Here is a 21,367-nt window from a genome sequence, read left to right on the forward strand (position 1 = left end):
AGTAGGTACTGGGTGTCCAGAGCTATATACAAAGGGAAAAGCAGAAACTTGACCCATATATTTTTAAAAAACAACAAACAGCAAATAGTTAAAATGTAAGCCAGTTGGTACTACCTATAAAAATAATAATTAAAATAATTATTATTTAAATAGGGGTGATATTGTGGACTACAATAGTTGGAGATATTTTCATAGAAAAGATAGGAAATGAGCTGGGCCTTGAAAGTGGGAAGTGGTTGGTTAAACATGAGAATGAACTGACATGGGTAGAGACATAGGTGAGAATGAATCTTTGAAGGGACTGAATGAAGAAATATATCTTCACTAGAGGGAAGACTGTCTATTGAAGGGAAATAAATAAGGTTAACAAGGAAGACAGGATTGGGTTATGGACATCTTCCCAAACTAAATACAGGAATCCAGATTCAGTATTCCTATGACCAGTGATTCTCATACTTTAATGTACATCAGAGTCTTAGATTGCTGGGCCCCATCCTCAGAGTTTCTGATTCTGTAGGTCTGAGGTGGGACTGAAAATTTTGCTTGTGTAACACGGTCTCAGGTAATTCAGATGCTGCTGGTCAGGAGACCACACTTAAAAAGAACCACTGCTTAAGACAATAGTGAGAGACCCTTGGTTTTAGAGTGGCCAGGTGGTATGATGAAAGTGGTTTTAGGACATGATGTAGAATAATGGTGGGAGACTTAACTTGATTCATAATTAGGATGGTGATTTGTGGACTGGAATAGAAAGGGAACCTAGAAGGGAGGATTATAACATATTTCAGAGAAGATTTAGGTAATAAACTTGATGATACGTTAAGAGTGGGAAAAATCAAATGTGAACTGTAGTTTTTTGCCTATAAGAATGAATGTAAGGAAGTGTCAAAGTGAGAAGATTTGAACCTGTTTTGAACCTGTTGATTTTGAAATAATTTGATGTCTTGAAGATAGTTAGAAAAATGTAATTCAAATCTTGGATGGTAGGGTAGGGAAACATCAGTTTTGAATGGAAAAATGATCACTTTCCCCTAGTTAAAAATATCCTGAAGTGGAATATTAAGTCCTTTAGCTTTGCATATGGAAATAATTATTAACACAGTTATAAGAACTATTGCAAAGTAGAAAATTTGGTTTTTGGCTTTTACACTGTAGTGTGCATTTTACAATTCATGAGAGAAAATGTTAAGACTTTGAAGTCTCAAACCTTGAGTTTAATTTTAAGTGAAAGATCTTGTGAGTACAATATGTTATGAACTGTATAGATAATTTATTGAGAGAACTGTATAGAAGCCCATAACTCTTTTTATCATTTGTTCATTGACAATATTTATTGAATCCCCATATGTCAAGCACAGTGCACATTACGGATTTAGGGATGTGGTGGTTAGTAAAACAGGCACGGTTTCTGCTTTTACTAAATGTGCAGTCTAGTGCATTACAGACACAAATCAAGTAATACAAGTCTGTAATTATGAGTTTATGTAAGAGCTAGAAAGGGAAAGAAACCTGGTCTTATAAGAGCCTATAACAGAGGGACCTAATATAGAATAAGGAGTCAGGAAATGACCCTTCATTTCCTGAGAGCTTTTAAGGAAAAAATTACTTAGTTTTTCTAGTCAAATCTCAATACTTGTAGGATAAAGTCCAAGTCTCTTAGCTAGTACTGATTAGAATTCATTATTCATACAATAAGTATTTTAAGACATTCGTGGCTGGGCGTGGTGGCTCATGCCTGTAATCCCAGCACTTAGAGAGGCTGAGGCAGCTAGATCACTTGAGCTCAGGAGTTCAAGAAGAGCTGGGGCAGCATGGCGAAACCTTGTCTCTACTAAAAATACAAAAGCTAGCTGGGCATGGTGATGTGCACCTGTAGTCCCAGCTACTCAGGAGGCTGAGATGGGAGGATTGCTTGAGTCCTGGAGGACAAAACTGCAGTGAGCTGTGATTACACCACTGCATTCCAGCCTGGGTGACAGAGTTGAGACCCTGTCTCAAAAAAAAAAAAAAGACATTTCTTCTTTTACTGTAAAAACTATATTTTAAATAGTTTTCACTATAATAGTAATACCTTATAGTAGAATAAAAAATAAAAATCACCTGTAAACTTAACACCAGGAAATAACTGCTGTTAATTTTTTGACATATTTCCTTTTTTTTTTTTTTTTTGAGGCGGAGTCTCGCTCTGTCGCCCAGGCTGGAGTGCAGTGGCACGATCTCGGCTCACTGCAAGCTCTGCCTCCCAGGTTTACGCCATTCTCCTGCCTCAGCCTCCCAAGTAGCTGGGGCTACAGGCGCCCGCCACCACGTCCGGCTAATTTTTTGTATTTTTAGTAGAGGTGGGGTTTCACTGTGTTAGCCAGGATGGTCTCGATCTCCTGACCTCATGATCCGCCCGCCTCTGCCTCCCAAAGTGCTGGGATTACAGGTGTGAGCCACCACGCCCGGCTGACATATTTCCTTCTAACATGTGTTAAAAACTTTTTTGGATCAAATATTAATATTTCTTTTTCTTTTTCTTTTCTTTTTTTTTTTGAGACAGAGTCTCTGTTGCCCAGGCTGGGGTGCAGTGGTGCAGCCTTGGCTCACTGCAACCTCTGCCACCTGGGTTCAACCAATTCTCCTGCATCAGCCTCCTGAGTAGCTGGGATTACAGGTGCCTGCCACCGCGCCTGGCTAATTTTTGTTGTATTTTTAGTAGAGACGGGGTTTCACCATCTTGGACAAACTGGTCTTGAACTCCTGACCTCCTGATCCACCCGCCTCAGCCTCCCAAAGTGCTGGGATTACAGGCGTGAGCCGCTGTGCCTGGCCTTTGTATATTTTCTTTTGATTGACATGATTTTTATTGGATGCATATTAGTCCTCTGAGTGGATTAATTTACAAGTATTTCCTGCAGTTGGGCATTAAGGTAACTTCCAGTTTTTTTACCTTCGTAAATATAGTATACATTTCATGCAAATTTTTGCTTGCCTATGGATATATTAAATTTTTCCTTTTTGATAAACATGTAAACTTGTTTCTAGAGCACTCATTTTCAAACCTAGTAATTGTCATTTGACTGACCTCCTCCATGAATTAGTGTATGAATTGATACTGCATTTAATTTTAAAGAGGAATTAGTAAGAAGCCTCAGATGAATCATAGATTTATTATTACTATCTTAAAACATAATTATTAGTTCATATTAGTTCATAATGTCACTGAAGGAAAAAATCTGTTGCCTTTTCATACAGTTTGACTAGAATTAACTCTAGTACTCTAGCAGTACTTCCAGGTGTTTAGAGAGCAATGTTGCTATTAGATTGCATCATACTTAGCTTATGTAAGAAGTCAACTTCTTAGAGTAAGAACAATTCTGAAAATGTCTTTGACTGAGACTTGACAGTTGTCATTTACTGATGTTGAGCATGTTGCTACTCAAAATTCAGTTCTCTTTTTAATAGGCCTTCTTGATCATTGGATTTAAAGATTGGTGACTAGTTTTAAGACCTGTCACTTATACTTAAAGTTGACATATTTACTTGCAATTTCTTGTCAGCTGTCCATTAAAACTTGTTTTAGTTTCATGAGCCAAGTTCCCAAATAATATTTTCTTTTTTTGTTGGGGGCTGGGGGAGTAAATCAGGGAATTCCTAATATATTTAAAGGAAAAGTTTATTTAAATAGGTCAGTTATTGTGGGTAGGAGAGAGATTATTGGTTTCATAATTTTATTTATTTATTTATTTTTGAGATGGAATCTCACTCTGTCGCCCAGGCTGGTGTGCAGTGGCGCGATGTCCGCTCACTGCAACGTCTGCTTCTATGTGATTTTTGTGTCTCAGCCTCCTGTGTAGCTGGGATTACAGATGTGTGCCACCACACCGGGCTAATTTTTTTTGTATTTGTGCTGGGCTGGTCTTGAACTCCCAACCTCAGGGTTGGGAATTCAAAGGGCTGGAATTACAGGCATGAGCCACTGCACCCAGCCCATAATTATCTTTAATACTATCATTTTAGTCTGTCTGTTTTTATTTGTGCCCCAAATTTGTTTTATTCATTTTATTAGAGATTCATTAATTCTTAATTTACATTTTATAGAAGGCAGAATGCTTTTGTTGGGTAAGCAATAGATATAAATGAATCAAAACCTAAGAATTCTTGAATGAAAGAAGATTATTTCTCTTACCCCATATCCATAAATTAAGCTAGCAATACTAAATGTACTGAGTCCTCTCTGGTCAAATTGTTAAAATATAAAAAATAGCTTTTTAAAGAAATTATATAATAATAGGAAAAAATGTGTGCTGTTGTATTTAGAAGCTTTCTCACTACTTCCTAGGTTTATTTCCAAAGTTGAAGAAGTCTTGAATGACTGGAAACTGATTGGAAACTCTTTGGGAAAGCCACTTGAAAAGGTCAGATCTATTTGCTGGTGTCTCTAAATGACTATTTACTTTGAAACCTCTATTTTCCAGCCCTTTGCAGCATTTGGCACATTTGAATTAAATGTTTTTTAAAGTTATGTATAATCTATAAACATCAAATAGCATTTGGAAGAATTTAGATTTAAATCTGTGGCAAATGATATATGTAAGACATTTGTGAAATGTTTAATAAAGTTATATATATGTGTGTGTATATATATATATATAAAATGTCATTCTTTGTGAGTGATTCTTTGTGAGTGAAGTTTGCTTCTCTTTTGCCTTCTCCCTTGGAATGTTAAAACATGTTTTTAAAAGTTTTTTATTTGATCAGAGAAACATTGCAGTGACCAGCTTCTTTGGTAGCGTATTTTGCTTACTAATGAGGAAAATTCTAGTACTTACCATTGACTTACTGTAGTTAACAACTATTTCACTCAGTTTTTGTATTTTATAATATCACTAATAACATCCCCCTTCCCTTTTAAACTTTTTAACTTACAGATGTTTTAAGTATTTTATTTAAGAATGAAAAAATTACCCTTTGAAATTGAGGTAGAAATCAAATTCTAATCTAAAGTATTGGTAGTTTTATTCATAAACCACACCCCAAATGTTTACTGAAGAATGTACTCTGAGAACAAACCTGGATTCACTGTGAAGGGATCTAACAATTTGGTTTTAAGTTTATGTAGATGCTTAGTTTGTTAGATAAATTCTTTTGAAATAAAATTTATGGTTGGTTTTATTACAACTCAATATTACTAACTCAGTGATAACTTATTAACTCAGTAATTATTAATTCAATAGTAATTTAATTATAATTTACCCTGTGTTAGGAACTTTGAGTTCTCAATATTTGCTAGGGGTTTTCAGCTTTGTGATGGTGATACTATCAAAAAAGAGACTGTCAAAATGCATTAGGAAGCCAGGCAACATAGTGAGACCCTGTCTCTTAAGGAAAAAAAATCTCCTTATTTGTATCAATATGAACAGAAAAAGTAAGACCACATATAAACAATACATCATTCAAAGACTCTTAGCAATATATACATTGATTTACTACACTACATGTGTGAATAAAGAAAATGTGACGCTTTCAAACACGGGTCATTCTACTCCACTTGAAACGAATACATAACAATTGATATAGATGCCAATAAGATTAAAGGCAAAATAAGCTGGATATAGCTAGAATAGGAAATGATTTACACTACTAAGAAGAGAGCTAAACCGGGTACTTATGAGCTCTGATATTCTTTTATTCTTTGATTTACATGTATTTACTGAGTACCTGCTATGTGCCTGATGTGAAGAAATTGTGAACAAGATAAGATCAGTGTTGCCATTGAACATAAATTCTAGTGAGGGTGATCAGTAAAGAAACATTAAAATTTTATTTTATTATTTTTTAAATTGATATATGATAGATGTACATATTTTGGGGTACATGTGATAATTTGATACATGCATATAATCAAATCAGGGTACTTGGGAACCCTTAAATATTTATGTTTGTGCTAGGAACATACAAGTTACTCTCTTTTAGCTATTTTGAAATGTACAGTCAATTAGTGTTAACTAAAGTCACTCTAAGGGTTAAAGTTTTAGATGCTAAATTCAGTTTTGGGATTTAAGTGGGTAGTTATTTAAAGTAGGTAGCATACTGCCAGGCATGTAGTAGAGGCTAATGAAGTGTTAGCTCCAGTCTGTTTCTCCCTACTAGACAGTAGTACATAAATAAGATACAGAAAATATGGGCAGATTTCAAGGTGAGCTGTAACTATGATGAATATGAAGAAAGTGTAGAGGACAGGGATTGTTTGGTGTAGAAAACAAAGTTTAGAGACTTCCTTTGAAGATTTTAATTTATATGAAGGACAGTGATTATTAATTTTCTCCTCCACTGAGGGGGAATTAAGGGAAATTATTTTATTAAAAACCTTTAATTATGAAAATTTCAAACATATATGAAGTAAACAGAATAGTATAATGAACTCCCATGTACCCATCACTTAATGTCAACAATTAATACTTTGCCATTTCTTGTTTGAGTGGTACCTCTGTTTACTCCCGTACCTCCACTAGATTTTTTTAATAGTTTTTTTTGGGTAAGATTTATATACATTGTAATGGACAAAACTTAACTGCTTGATTTTTTTTTTTTTTTTTTTTTTTTTTTTGAGACCGAGTCTCGCTCTGTTGCCCAGGCTGAAGTGCAGTGACGTGATCTCAGCTCACCGCAACCTCCACCTCCCGGGTTCAAGAGATTCTCCTGCCTCAGCCTCCCAAGTGGCTGCGACTACAGGCACCCGTCACCACACCTGGCTAATTTTTTGTATTTTTTAGTAGAGACGGGGTTTCACTGTGTTAGCCAGGATGGTCTCGATCTCCTGACCTTGTGATCTGCCCGCCTCGGCCTCCCAAAGTGCTGGGATTACAGGTGTGAGCCACCGCGCCTGGCCAACTGCTTGATTTTGACAAATGTTCACATGGGTATAACTTACACTCCTGTTAAGATAGAGGTCATCTCTGTTACCCCAGGAAGATCCTTAGTGACCCTTTCTAGTTAATTCCCATGCCCTCCAGTCATCTGCTGTTATTATTGTTATTTGAGACAGAGTCTTGCTCTGTTGCCTAGGCTGGAGTGCATTGGTGTGATCTTGGCTCATTGCAACCTCTGCCTCCCGGGTTCAAGCAAGTCATATGCCTTAGCCTCCCAAGAAGCTGAGACTACAAGCATATGCCACCTTGCCTGGCTATTTTTGTGTTTCTAGTATTTTGTATTTTCACCACGTTGGCCAGGCTGGTCTCCCAATTCCTGGCCTAAAGCAATCTGCTTGCCTGGGCCTCCCAAAGTGCTGGGATTACAAGTGTGAACCACCGGGTCCAGCCTTTTTTTTTTTTTTTTTTTTTTTTTAAATAAACATAAATTACTGTCACCTGCTCTAGAACTTTACATTTAGGTGACCATAAATGTCCTCGACATCCTTTACTCACGATAATGTTTTTGGGCTTCATCTAGGTTGTTGTACATACCAGAATTTCATTTCTCTTTATTGCTGTGTAGTAAGTGATCTGTTTTATGAATATACATGGTTTCTTTCACTTGTCCACATACGTACTATTAGGAATAAAGCAGAACATTATTGTATGAGGCCTTTTGTGGACATATGTTTTTATTTCTCTTGAGTAAATACCTAGGATTGGAATCACTGGGTAATAGGATAGGTGTAACTTTATAAGAAACAGCTAGAGCTTTTTGTACTGTTTTACCTGCCCACCATCAATACATGGGAGGTTGTGTTGCTATACATTCTCACCAACAATCAGTTGTTTGCAGTCATGTATATTTTAGTCATCTTAATGGGTATGTAGTTTGTGCTTTTAATTTATATTTCTCATTTTGGTTTTAGTCTGTATTTCTGTGATGATATTAATATTGACCACTTTGAATTTTCATGCACTTATTAGCCATTTGTTTATCTTCCTTTGTGAAATGGCTTTTCAAGTTCTTTATCCATTTTAAAAATTGGATTTTGTTTTTATTGAGTTGTAGAGTTGTTTTAGTGTTTTTTTTTTTTTGGTATATATATTCTGCTTTTAAGTCTTTTCTCAGTAGTTTTGCTAGGTTGTGAAGATGTTTTTAATGCATTTTTCTAGAGGCTTTACCAATTTATCATTTAACTTTTGTTAAGGTCTATGATTTATTTTGAGCTACTATATGGAGGGAAGTAGGGATCAAGTTTCTTCTTCCTTTTTTTTGTGTATGGATATCCTGTTGTCCTAGAACCTACTTTGGAAAACACTTTTTCCATTGAGTTGCTTTGTCACCTTTATTGAGTAGTTGACCTAAGTGGTCTACTTCTGGAGTCTGTATTCTGTTTCATTAATCTATTTGACTGTCCTTATGTCAATACCATATTGTCTTTTTCTTTTTTTTTTTGAGACAGAGTCTCACTCTGTCACCCAGGCTGGAGTGCTTGATCTTGGTTCACTGCAGCCTCCTGCCACCATGTTGGCCAGGCTGGTCTCGAACTCTTGACCTCAGCTGATCCACCCGCCTCGGCTTCCCAAAGTTCTGGGATTATGGGCATGAGGCACTGCGCCCGTCGTATATTGTCTTGATTACTGTAGTTTCAGGTTTCCCAGCCTTGGCACTATTGACATTTTGGGCCACATTGTTGTGAGGCTGTCTTATGCATTGTCAAATATTTAATAGTATCTTTGGTTTCTACCTGCCAGATGCCAGTAACATGTTTCCAGTTGTGACAACCAAAATTGTATCCAGATATTGCCAAATGCCCGCTGAGGGGCAAAATTGGCCCCAGCTGAGAACCATTGAATGGCTTTTTAGTAAATCCTGATGTTAATGTAAATTCTCCATTTTTGTTGTTTTCCCAAGATTTTAGATCTTTTGTGTTTCAATTATGAATTTTAGAATAGGCTTGCTAATTACTATAAAAAGGAGTATGATTATGCTGAGACTGTAATTGGGGTTGGGTTGAATCTGTAGATCACTTTGGAGACATTTTAACAGTTTGAAAGTTCTAGTCATGAACATGGCACATCTCTCCATTTATTTAGGTCATCTTTAATTTTCCTCAGCAACATTTTGTAGTTTTGGTAGAGGTCTTGTATATCCTTTGTTAAATTTATTACTAAGGATTTTATGTTGTATGATGCAAAAATAAATGGAATTGTTTTTTAGTTTTGTTTTCCAGTTGTTCACTGCTAGTACATAGATACATGGTAAAATTTTGTATGTTAACTTTGTGTCATAACGCCTGGCTAAACGCACTTATTAATCGTGATCATTTAATTCTTCTGCATTTTTCTACATTAATAATTATGTTGCACACAAATAGGGACAGTTTTACTTTCTTTCCAATTTTTATACCTTTAAGACTGTTATTGTACTATCCCAGACCTTCAGTGACATGTTGAGTAGAACCGCTGCAAGTAGACATCCTTGCCCTCTTTAAATGTGAAGTGGGGGGAAATGTTCAATGCTTCAAAACTAAAGTTAACTGTAGGTTTTTTAATAGGTGTCCATAAGACTGAGTAAATTATTTTCTTAGTTTGCTGAACGTTTTTTGTTTTTATTGTAAATGAGTAGTCAAGTTAGTAAAATCTTATTTAGCATCTATAGAGATAATCATATGGCTTTTCTTTTTTATTTTCAGAATATGGTAAATTATGTTGATTAAAACAATTTTTTTGTTGTAAAATGTAAGATTTACCATTTTAACAATTTTTAAGTGTAAAATTTAGTGGCATTTAGTACTTTCACATTATTGTGCAATCATTACTACCATCCACATCCAGAACTTTTTTCATCAGCTCAAACTGAAACTACCCATTAAACAAGAACTCTTTCCCCACCCTCAGTCCCCTGGTAACCACTCTTCTACTTTCTGTCCATGAATTTGACCATCCTAGGTACGTGATAAAAATGGAATCATACAGTATTTGTTTTTTTGTGTGTGTGTCTGGCTTATTTCACATAGCATCATGTCTTCAGGGTTCATCCAGGGTTATAGCACATGTCAGAATTTTCTTCGTTTTTAATGCTGAATATTAATATTGTATGTATATATCACATTTTGTTTATCTGTTCATTCATCTGTTGATGGACACTTGGGTCGCTTCTACCTTTTAGCTATTATAAATAATGCTGCTATGAACGTGAATGTACAAATATCTGTCAGGTTCCTGCTTTCAGTTCTTTTAGGTTTATACCCAGAAGTGGAGTTGCTGAATTATTTGATGGTGCTATTTTTAACTTTCTGGGGAACTGCCATACTTTTGGCTGGCTACAAATTTTGTTTTTGTTTTCCTGAAAGATTTTGCCGTATTTTTGAAGGATAGTTTTGCTGAAGAGTGCTGGCTTGATGCTTATTTTTTTCCACTTCTATAAAGATGTAGTTCCATTGTCTTCTGTTCTCTGGAGTTTCTAAGGAGAAGGTAGATATATTCATATTTTTGTTTGACTTTGTTGTTTTTCTTTGGCTGCTTTTGAGATTTTTTTATTTAAAAAAATTTTATTTGAGCCATCTGACTATGATGTGCACAGATATGTTTTCTTTGTATTTTTGCTGCATAGGGTTTATATTGATATTGGATAAATTTTTGTTTTTCACCACATTGGGGGTGTGTTAGGTCATTATATCTTCAAAATTTTTTTGCCCCATTCTCTACTCTTTTTCTGTGACTTAAGCTATACTTAACATTTGACTTGTTGATCCTGACCCACAGATGGGTCTCTGAGGTTCTGCTGTCAGTCTTTTTTCTCTCTGTTCCTTAGGTTGGATAATTTTTCTTGATTTCGAGTTCATTTATTCTTTCTTCTTTTGTTTCCAACTTGCTGTTAAGCCTACCTGCTGTATTTTTCAATTCAGTTATTGTACTTTTTAGGTTTAGAATTTTCATTTGATTCTTAAGAAAAACTTCCAATTCTCTGAGATTACTTACCTCTAAGTTTGTTTGAAACTTGAGTGTATTTATTATAGCTTTAGTCTTTGAGTGTATTTATTATAGCTAGTCTAATGCCAGTTGCATGACTAGGTCTTTTTGGGGTTGGTTTCTGTTGACTATGTTTTTTTTTTGAGTATTAGATCACATTTTCCTGTTTCGTTTTGTTTTTTTCCTGAGGTGTTTTTTTTTTTTTTTGGTATGTGTATCCAGTAATTTTAAAGTTTCATGCTTACATTATGAAATGTAGAGACGAAATGTAGTCTACATTTTATTTATAATGTAAGCATAAATTTTCATTCATAAAATTTATAACATTTGTGTTGTGTTCCTCTGAAGAGTATTTTTTTTTTTTTTTTTTTGGTTGTAGAGAGTGGTTTGCTTGGCTAGATTAAAACTGCATTCTCTTTTCAGTGATGGCAGCAGCTGAAATCTTTTCTTTCCAGCTTTTTCTTTGTCATCGTACCCTAGAATCTCCTCTGCACATGCATGGTTTACCAGATAGCCAAGGTTTGGGACAGTTTATATATAAATTTGGGGGACTTACTGCCTTTTGGCTTCTTCCCTTCCAGAATTTACACCTCAATGTTAGAACTGTCCTGTCACCCTCAAACTTTGTCCGGTGTCACCTAAATTCAGTAAAGCTATATCTTTCTGCTTCCCGAGTTGTACACAGATTAGAGCCACCTTAGATCAGCAATTCTCAGTGTGTGATCTGAGGACCGTTGTCTGTCTCTGAGAGCTTTGCAAGGGGTGATCAGGGTCCCTGCCTTTTCCAGTTAGGTACGTGTGTACTTGAGGCCAAATTTTCTTCATATACTTCAACTAGAACTATGGATTGCAGTGATTCATTGCAGAAGCAGATATGAGAATATAGTTAACTTTTTAAAAGCTATGCATTAAACAGATTTGCAAAAAGGTAGAACAGGGTTACTCTTCTCATTAATATTTTTGTTCCAGAAAATGTCATTAGAACTTATATGTTAAAATATAAAAAGTTCATCATTATTTGTAATGAATTAATAAATTACAGTTTTTTCCTTTTCAATTTTTTTGTGTTTTCATGTCAGATGGTAATGTACCAATGTTGTGACAATGTTTGAGAGAGGCATATCTCATATGTATGCGTGAAAACTTAAACGTCACGCTTTCGAACTATGAAAGGATCTCTTAAAATTTCTAATACAGGATCTTCACTAATTTTTTTTTTTTTTTTTTTGAGACGGAGTCTCACTCTGTCACCAGGCTGGAGTGCAGTTGCGCGATCTCGGCTCACTGCAACCTTCGCCTCCCAGGTTCGAGTGATTCTCCTGCTTCAGCCTCCTCAGTAGCTGGGACTACAGGTGTGTGCCACCATGCCCAGCTAATTTTTTTTTGTATTTTTAGTAGAGATGAGGTTTCACCATGTTGGCCAGAATGGTCTCAATCTCTTGACCTTGTGATCTGCCTGCCTCAGCCTCCCAAAGTGCTGGGATTACAGGCGTGAGCTACTGCACCCCGCCAGTAATTTTTAAGAGTGTAAGGGTGTCTGAGTCCAGAAAGTTTGAGAATTGCTCTTAGACAGAAAGGTATAAACAAGTGCCTGTTGTCAGACACACTTTCTTTTTTTCATGGGTAAACTCTTCCCAGCTTCTGCCTGCATTTGGTCTCTCTCCAGAGCATTGAAAAATGGTGTTTTTGTCCAGATTTTGTAGGAAAGTTTATCTGACCAAGCTGCTTCGCCATTACCAGAACCCAAAGTGCTGGGAAATGATTTTAAAAGGGAAGGAAATGGCAATTATTGAGCACCAGCTATGGTATTGGTATCATGCACTATAGTTGGGACTGTGTCTGTTAACTTAATCCTTAAACAGATTTCAACAGTTAGTTATAACCCTATTTTATGGAGAAGAAATAAGGCTTTGAGTTCACGTGGTACTGTAATTTTCCCAGTGTCATTTTGCCAGTAGTTTTGGTATAAGCGGGATTAAACTTAGGTCTTGCCTTCAGAACCCATGTTGTTTCTATTTTACTCTGTCCTTTTTGGTTTCAGAAATTTAAGTGTGTGTAAAATTACTTCCAGTGAGTATTAACATAGGTTGGTAAGGCAGATTTTGGGATTCTGTTGTCTGGGGCTTTATAAAATAGATAAAAATCTTGGTGGTATGAATATGATCCTTGAAGGCAAGGGAAGTAAAGAAATGACCTTTTAAGTTCCTTTTAGCCTTGTAATTTTATGATTCTATTTAGCTAGCAAAAATTTTAAGTACTTTTAATGAAATGTTAAGTTTAGGTATGTCATGATCCAGTAATGTAACTGTTTAGTCAGTGACTGACTCGTATCTCCCTGAAAAATTCATGGAAGAAGAATTAGCTTGAGAGTATTAATAGAATAATAATGACTACAATGATGTTGAAATGAGTTCACGTTTTTCATACCCACTCAGTAGATGGGAATGACACTTCAGTACTTAAAGTTCATATGGCAAATTTAAAATGAATTTGAATTATAAATTTTCTCAATTAGAAACTTCCCAAACTAAGTTATAACAATAAGTCAAATTTGGGACTTATATAAACTTTATATAAACAGTTTAGATTCCTTTATTTGCATTATCTCAGAACATTTAGTTTTTTTATGGAGTATTAAAGTGGAGGAGTATATGTTTTATCAAAGCTGAAGTTTTTGGAAACTATAGAAGGTTGAGGATCAGTCACTGATGGGAATGCAGTGTTTTTGAAATTAAGTAAATAAAAACAGAAGCAACATTGAGCTACTCACAACCTTGTTTGGAATGGGACATGTAAGATAAGGTTTGTAGTTTGTTTTTTTTCCTCTTCATTTTTATTTTTCCTTTAAATCATAACCATAGTGTCTATAGCTTCTTTGGATATTATGTAGAAGAAAAAAAATAGGTGTTTTGTTGTATCTCCGATTCATTCAAATTGGAAGTTTTGGGAATCTTGCTGTTATTGTTGTCAACATTTTTATTGTAATATAAAAATGGCAGGAGATATCTTTAAGAGGCAGAATAGCACACATAGGTGATGAAGATTACGCACTTTAAAGTGGTATAGCTTGTGTTGGAATCCTAGTTCTGTTGCTTATTTGCTTTGTGGCATTGTGCTGTCTCAGTTACTGTTAGTCATTATTTATTGTTTTTGCCTTTCTGTCTTAATTGCTGTTATTATTTTTGAGAGAGGGTCTTGCTGTTACCCACGCTAGAGTGCGGTGGCACCATCTTGGCTCACTGGATGGAGCCTCAACCTCCTGGGCTCAGGTTATCCTTCCACCTCAGCCTCCTGAGTAGCTGGGACTACAGGTACATGCCACCATGCCCAGCTAATTGGTTAAATAATTTTTTTTCTGTAGAAATAAGGTCTCACTATGTTGCCCAGGCTAGTCTTGAATTCCTGGGCTCAGGTGATTCTCCCGCCTCAGCCTCCTAAAATGCTAGGATTACAGGTGTGATCCACTGAGCCTGGCCTCTCTTACAAGTATTTACTAGAGTCAGTAAAATGATACTTGCTTAAGTAGAGTAGAATATAAACATAGAATTATTAAACACTCTATTGCAATAAAAACGATTGTTTCTTAGAGCACCTATCAGTTAAAAGCATAGCACCTAGCTGGGGGAAAGCTTTATGTAATATATTCTGGCTGAAAAAGCTCAAGTTTAATTCTGAGATAGATAAGAATTAAGTATCTTTTTAGACATTTTTAGTTCTATTATTTCTTAATTCTTTTATATATTTTTAATGATTTGCTTGCCATTTAGTTACAGCACAATAACTAAATTTGTGATAAGTGAAATTTTCAATATGCATTATTAATTTCACTTTGAACTTAAATTTGGCTTAAGGTATATGCCACTAAAGGAAGTAGACTATAAAAATCTTTCTTAACAAAAAAAAAAAAAGAGGCTGGGCGCCGTGGCTCACGCCTGTAATCCTATCACTTTGGGAGGCTGAGGTGGGCAGATCACCTGAGTTCAGGAGGTCAAGACCAGCCTGGCCAACATGGTGAAACCCTGTCTCTACTAAAAATACAAAAATTAGCCAGGTGTGGTGGCAGGCACCTGTAATCCCAACTACTTGGGAGACTGAGGCAGGAGAATCATTTGAACCGGGGAGGCAGAGGTTGCAGTGAGCTGAGATCACGCCACTGTACTCCTGCCTCGGTGACAGAGTGAGACTCCATCTCAAAAAAAAAGAAAAAAAAAAATCCATGCTTATTTTAGACACTGTTTGATGTAATGAAATTTCTCTGTAATTCTAAACAACAAACATCAATCTGCTATGAGAGTTTTTCATAAATTAATACTCATTTTCATTACACGACGTGCTAACTTAAATTTTACCCCTTGGCTGGGTAGGGATCACATTTTGTTATAACGAATGCAACAAAAAAAGATTTTTCACAAAAAATAAATTAACAAAGCCATAATCATTTACGGGGGATTTTGGCAGTTACATCTCTATTGCTGTGACTCTTAACCTTTTTTTATGGTCTGGCATACAGAGGGTGTAATTTGGTATCATTAGTAATAACAGTTAATTTGATAATTCATTTATTACATACACAACACATTGCCTGGTATATGCTTAGTATATGTTTGTTGATTGACTCCCCAGAATACACGATTAACCCCTTGAACTTGTCATGTTCCCTTTGTATAAGATATGCAGTGTAAACAGACCACATTTACTTACCTGGGAATTTTGTTAAAGTATAGTGATGGTGGCATTTTTAAAAGCATTATACAGAAGATGGAAAGTCTTCTGGATGGTCTTGTACCTTTTAAAATAACTGTAGTTTAATTTTTCTGCATTTAGTTTTATAATTAACCATTTTCTGTACTTTTTTTTTATTTAGTCATTTTTCCCTTTAGGTTTTTGATTTAGTGATTTGATTTTTCCTTCTAATGAATTTCATATAAATTGGCAAGTTTTATGGATGAGTCATTTTCTAAAACTTTGTAAAAATGGTTGTTGAGAATTTCAATTGCATTTTTCCATAGAACAGATGTGTTTAAGATATGTTTACAGGGTAGCAAATAAAATATTAATTTTTTCTCTCTACTTTTGGGGCCATGTCATAAAAGATTCTTCATCATCTCAACTACTTCTTTTTGTTCGTTTTATTCATTTTTTTCATGTATTTATTTGTAGAGAGCCTACTGTGCAGTAGGAATTATCCCCCTCACTTCCTGTTTATTAAAACAACCTTCTCCCCTTGCCCTCCCTCACCTCCAGATTATTAAACCCTTTTCCCTTTACTCCACAGTCATTTTATCTCAGCTCTCATACTTTCTGTGCCTCCCTCAGGAAAGGAAAAAAGCTTTTTATCTGAGGAATGGGAGCTTCTTTAAATTATCCATCAGAGAGAGTCATTTAAAATGTAACAGCAGTCTCACCTCTCCTGAGCTAAATAATTACCTTGAAGCCACTTGCCATGTGGGTTGTTAATTGATGCCAATAGCCATAAAATGCCATACGATGGGTATTATAATTCATACTCTGTAGTTCAACAATGTATAGCCAATCACTAATCAGTGTTATCTCTGTAAACCAATGAGAATTCCTGTCAGACAACTTGGTATCAGCCCACTCCTTGTTTTTGTAACAGAGGCAGACAGACAGACAGAACACTCCCCAAGGCAACTTGGAAATGTGTCCCGGGCTGCAGTCCTCAACTTTGGCCCAAATAAAGTCCCTCTGTTATTTTGCCTCAGCTTCTTCTTTTAGGTCAACATGTGTAACTAATGACTTGGATCTGTTCAGGCAGTTAGAGTTAAACCAGTTTAAAAGCCACATAGCTGATCGTGGATAGAAGGACTTTACCATGGTATATAATGGGTGTTCTTTCTGTCTTTAGTTTTTTAAGTAGAGATAGGGTCTTGCAGTGTTGTCCAGACTGGTCTCAAACTCCTGGCCTATAAAAGGAATTATTATTTTTATTTATTTATTTTTTTTGAGACGGAGTCTAGCTCTGTCACCCAGGCTGGAGTGCAGTGGCGCAATCTCGGCTCACTGCAACCTCTGCCTCCCGAGTTCAAGCAATTCTCTTGCCTCAGTCTCCCGAGTGTCTAGGATTACAGGTGCCCACCATCACGCCCGTCCAATTTTGTATTTTTTGTAGAGACGGGGTTTCTCCATGTTGGTCAGGCTGGTCTCGAACTCATGACCTCGTGATCTGCCCAAAGTGCTGGGATTACAAGCGTGAGCCACCACGCCCGGCCTGTAAAGGGAATTCTTAATCCAGAGTCTTGGGTCTCTTTAAATTGTATGCATTCTTAATTTTGAATGTGAATATGCACAATTTTCTTGGGAGGTGGTCCATAGCTTTCGTCAGATACTCAAAGGAGCCCATGACCCCAAAAAGGTTAAATAAAAGCTAACGTTTAAAAATATTTTGGTATATATTCATTATTTTAAAAATTAATGTATTTCATGTTGACAGAATATATATACAAAGGCTTACTTGAACATGTACTTTTGGGACAGCCTGTATGATAGAGACTACAGGTTTGTGTGGAAGCCACAGTTTATGCACATACAGGACTGGTAGTTTTTAAGTTGGTGAAATTTGTCCTTGATACCCTTCTACCATCTTACCCTTTTTCATAATCCTAGTATCCTGGCCTTGAGGCCCAGAGCCTCATTTTACTGGCCCTTAAATGCTCCAAAATTACCCACTTTTTTCCTTCGTTTCCAGTCTCTACCCCCTAACTTCATCCCCTGTCCAAAATATTATGCTAATCCTAATCAGTGGAAAGCAGTTTTATTAATTTATTTAAAATATTTGAATGGATGGTAATTACTTGATGTTACAAAAATAGTTTGGTTTCATATTTTACTAAAATAGTCACAGAAACTTCTTTTAGGCTCCTATCTTTGAATTCCTTTCTGTTGTGGGTACGACTGGCTGGGGCTGCTGTTGCAGGTAGGAAAATAATTTACCAAGGCAGTCGTAGGTTAAAAAAAAAAAGAATTATTAGAGAAAGTATGAAGATACAAAGATAAGTTGCAAGGGGGCAAGTGCAGCACAACAGAAAAGGGGCTGTCTGCAAAGAGGAAGGAGCTGGAGGGGGCTAAATGCAGGATGAGGTTATGTTCCTGGGGCTGCATGCTCCCCTTCCTTGTTGTTGTTTACCTATCAGGACTCCACATTCCCCCCACAACAGAACAACAATGACAAGTCTTTGACATTCAGGGTAGAGGTCTCATCTCCCAACCACTTCCTGCTAACCATGGGTATGGCAATGGCCCTGCCAATGGCTGTTGGTCTGTCAGGAGACTCTGTGGGTCATTGTCCTGGATTGTGGGACTTAGGATATTGTATTGAATCTTTCTTTCTTTCTTTTTGAGATGAGTCTCTCTTTGTCGCCCAGGCTGGAATCTAGTAGTATGATCTTGGCCCATTGCAACCTCCATCTCCAGGGTTCAAGCAGTTCTCCTGCCTCAGATTCCCAAGTAGCTGCGACCACAGGTGTGCACCACTATGCCTGGCTACTTTGTTGTATTAGTAGAGACGGGGTTTCACTGTGTTGACCAGGCTGGTTTCAAACTCCTGACCTCAAGTGATCCTCCTACCTCAGCCTCCCAAAGTGCTGGGATTATAGGCATGAGCCACGGTGCCCAGCTGTATATTGGATCTTGTTGGAGGAAGGGATTTATCAGAGAGGGGGAGCATGTTAAGACATAACTAGCATTCAACTGAATCCAGGGAAGATTCATAAAAGTAGCAGGCATCATTGGGGAGAGACTTATATCCCGTTTGCAGTATCATTTGTAGGTGAAACTGTAGAATTCTAGAAGATAAAGTTTTGTTTCTTAAGCCAGTTATCAAAAAGGCAAAAAACCTTTTGCAGTGTGACTTTTTGTCCTTATTGGAAGCCCATTTGGGTAACCTGGAAGTTAAACTTGATGAAAAAGTGTTTGAATTTAGTTAGACACAACATAGGGAACCAATTTTAGAGAGACTATTATGCTTTAATTACATACAATATTCTTTTTATACATTTCCTGTCATGATTTTCTCATGACTTACATAGACCATCTATTATATGCTTGGACTTTTTGACTTGTCCTGAACATCCCTTATTTTTAAACAATGAGTTATTTTACTTTAGGACAAGAAATTACCATACAAGATCCTTTCTCATATAAAATATCTTTTTTATAACCTTCCTTACCAAAAATACCTCTTTACCATTATAACCTTTAATTAGGCAGAAATTATTTTTCTTCTGTTAGTAAGTTATGGTTTGTATTACATGTTGCTGTGTGAGCCTGTGAAGGGGAGCAGATAGGGAAGTTGTCTACATACTGTAGAAGTTGTCCTCCTTCAAGAGATTGCCCAGTTAGATTTCCTGCTAGGGTCTGTCTGAATAAGTGTGGGCTATTTTTAAGCCCAGGGGTAGGACTATGTAGGTTGAAGTTATTGGTTAAAGATTTAGGTAGCTTTCCCGGGAGAAATAGGGCTATTAGAGGGAAAGATGAATTCAGAGGTTGGGCACATATTAAGCAGACACCCATCTTGGAAAGTATATTTTTGCCCCAAAGGGGTGTGGAATATTTAGACATTGCCCAGGACTGGTGAGAGAATGGTAATTGGTCCCTTAAGTAATATAAAGCAGTGTGATTTTTTTTCTTTTGGACAGAGAGAGGGAGTGCATTTGCCCCCATTACCCAGCAGGATTTGGAAGAGTGTTACTCAGGGAAGGAGATTAGTACAGAGTAGGCAGCTCTTGAACCCAAAAGGGAAATTTATAATTTCATTTGCATCCTCAGAGTTGCCCTTACCTTTGTTTTGTTGATGCCAGTGTCTGATTTGGAAGCCAGGTAGAGCAGAGAGACCCCTCAGCTCAAGGCCATCAGTGGTTGGGATTATCCTGGGGGCCCTTTGGCCTTTAGGCAGTCCCATTTTTAATGGCTGAGCATGTGACAGAGGGGCAAGCTGTACAGGGTTCTTTCCCATGTATCTCATTGGGGCAGTTTGCCTTCTAGTGGCCTGGCCTTCTGCACTGGTGGCAGTTACCTGGAGGAGGCTAGGGGCTTATAAAAGCAGCCAGCACTTGAGCCTGACTTGTGTTCCTGTGTTTTTCTTTCTCTTTAGCCCTGTCCTCCTCATTCTACTCTCAGTTATAAAAGACTGAGGGGGTTAATTTGAGGATTTCTTGCATAGCAGCCATGCTAAAAGAAAATTAGACATTTCTTTTTGAGAGTCTGAGGGTTAAATTTATCCCAGTGCTTTAAAATGCAACCCAGGGGTGAGTCTGAGGGAATTGAGGGGCTTCGTCCCATGATGGGACTGTAAAAAACGTCTGTTGGGGACGCAAACTGCAATTTCTCCCAGGGCATCCCACCAAGGGATGAGGGATCCACTCACATCTGCTGAGGGACTTCTCGATGCACTTTCCAAAGGGGCATTCCACCTATTGGAAAGGATCTCCTGGCACTAGGGCCTTACACTGGATGAACACTAGGTGAAAGACCCCAGGTTAGTCTAGGTACGAATTGTGCTGGGTGCTCAATCCAGGTAGGAGGGGAAAGGGTTGAGGGAAGACTCACTGTCTGGGTGCTGTTTGGGATTACCTGGTTTAAGATGTCTGGAGCAGGAGGGTTGGCTGCCTTACGTGGGAGAATTTAGAGTGAGAAAGAGGGGGGTCTGACTTCCCCAAAATGTGTATAGGTTTGCCCTGGTCAAGCTTCTGCCTGCCAGTTATGCCAAACGTAGGGATTGGGGACTTTCCAACAGAAAGGACAGGAGAGAGTCTTCCTCCCTTCTGGGCAAGGCGGCCAAACCTGTTCAGTCCCTAGCCTTCAGGCTACACCAGGGAGTGGCCCTGGCCAGTTGTCATTCATTGCCAGAGAAATATTAGAGTTTGTCTGCCAGAAGACTGAAAAGGAAAGGAAACTTTGAACTCTTACCCGATTGGGTGGTGGGTCAGACATCTTTTTACTGGCCCTGGCCAGGAACCTTCAGTTGTCTCCGGGCTTGGACACTGTCCACCAAGAGGTTGGAGTTGGAGGAGAGGAAAGGGAGACAGTAAGAGAAAGGTCCCCAAGCAGTCCCCAAGCACTCCCCAGATGGGCCACCAAAATGTTGCAGGTGCCACTGGTTGGGGCCAGTGTCATGGGCAGTAAAGGATTTACCAAGACAGTTGTAGGGAAAGACAGGCAGATTTAGAGAAAGTACGTAGATGTATTTAGAGGAAGTACGTGTTAGAAAAAGCACGAAGATACGATACTGGCAGCACAGCAGAGAAGGGGCTGTCTACTCAGAGGCAGGAGCTGGAGGGAAGTTTTATAGGGTCATGCCAAAGGTGCCATGTACGGGCGAGGTATTTGGGAACAGAATGTTGTGCCAGCAGGTTGTTTGTGATTAGTTGTCTCTTGGAACAGTTGTTCTCCCCCACCTGGGACCCCTTCCTTGTTGCTTACTAATCAGGACTCCACACTTTGCATCATTTAGTCCTCAAGTTTTTAACGTTTAAAAA

General features: G+C 37.5%; 1 protein-coding gene and 1 non-coding gene across 7 annotated transcripts in view; one reads left to right on the forward strand and one right to left on the reverse strand.

Moving 5' to 3' along the window:
- The window catches only part of RAB3GAP1 (RAB3 GTPase activating protein catalytic subunit 1), a 124,418-nt gene that overhangs the window by 1,458 nt on the left and 101,593 nt on the right, over window positions 1-21,367 (forward strand). For all 6 annotated transcript variants that reach the window (XR_008677878.2, XM_055380850.2, XM_004032589.5 and 3 more), the window contains exon 3: window positions 4,325-4,400. Coding sequence is in view for 5 of the 6 variants with exons in the window: in XM_055380850.2 (XP_055236825.1) it covers window positions 4,325-4,400 (76 nt within the window). In the remaining variant the exon portion in view is untranslated. The remainder of the gene's footprint in view (window positions 1-4,324; window positions 4,401-21,367) is intronic.
- LOC115933905 (small nucleolar RNA U13) lies at window positions 11,948-12,050 on the reverse strand. Its single transcript, XR_004069745.1, has one exon. It is a non-coding gene; the product is annotated as a small nucleolar RNA U13 (small nucleolar RNA).

This window comes from Gorilla gorilla, chromosome 11 (assembly GCF_029281585.2).
Source record: "Gorilla gorilla gorilla isolate KB3781 chromosome 11, NHGRI_mGorGor1-v2.1_pri, whole genome shotgun sequence".
Classification (NCBI taxonomy): Eukaryota; Metazoa; Chordata; class Mammalia; order Primates; family Hominidae; genus Gorilla; species Gorilla gorilla.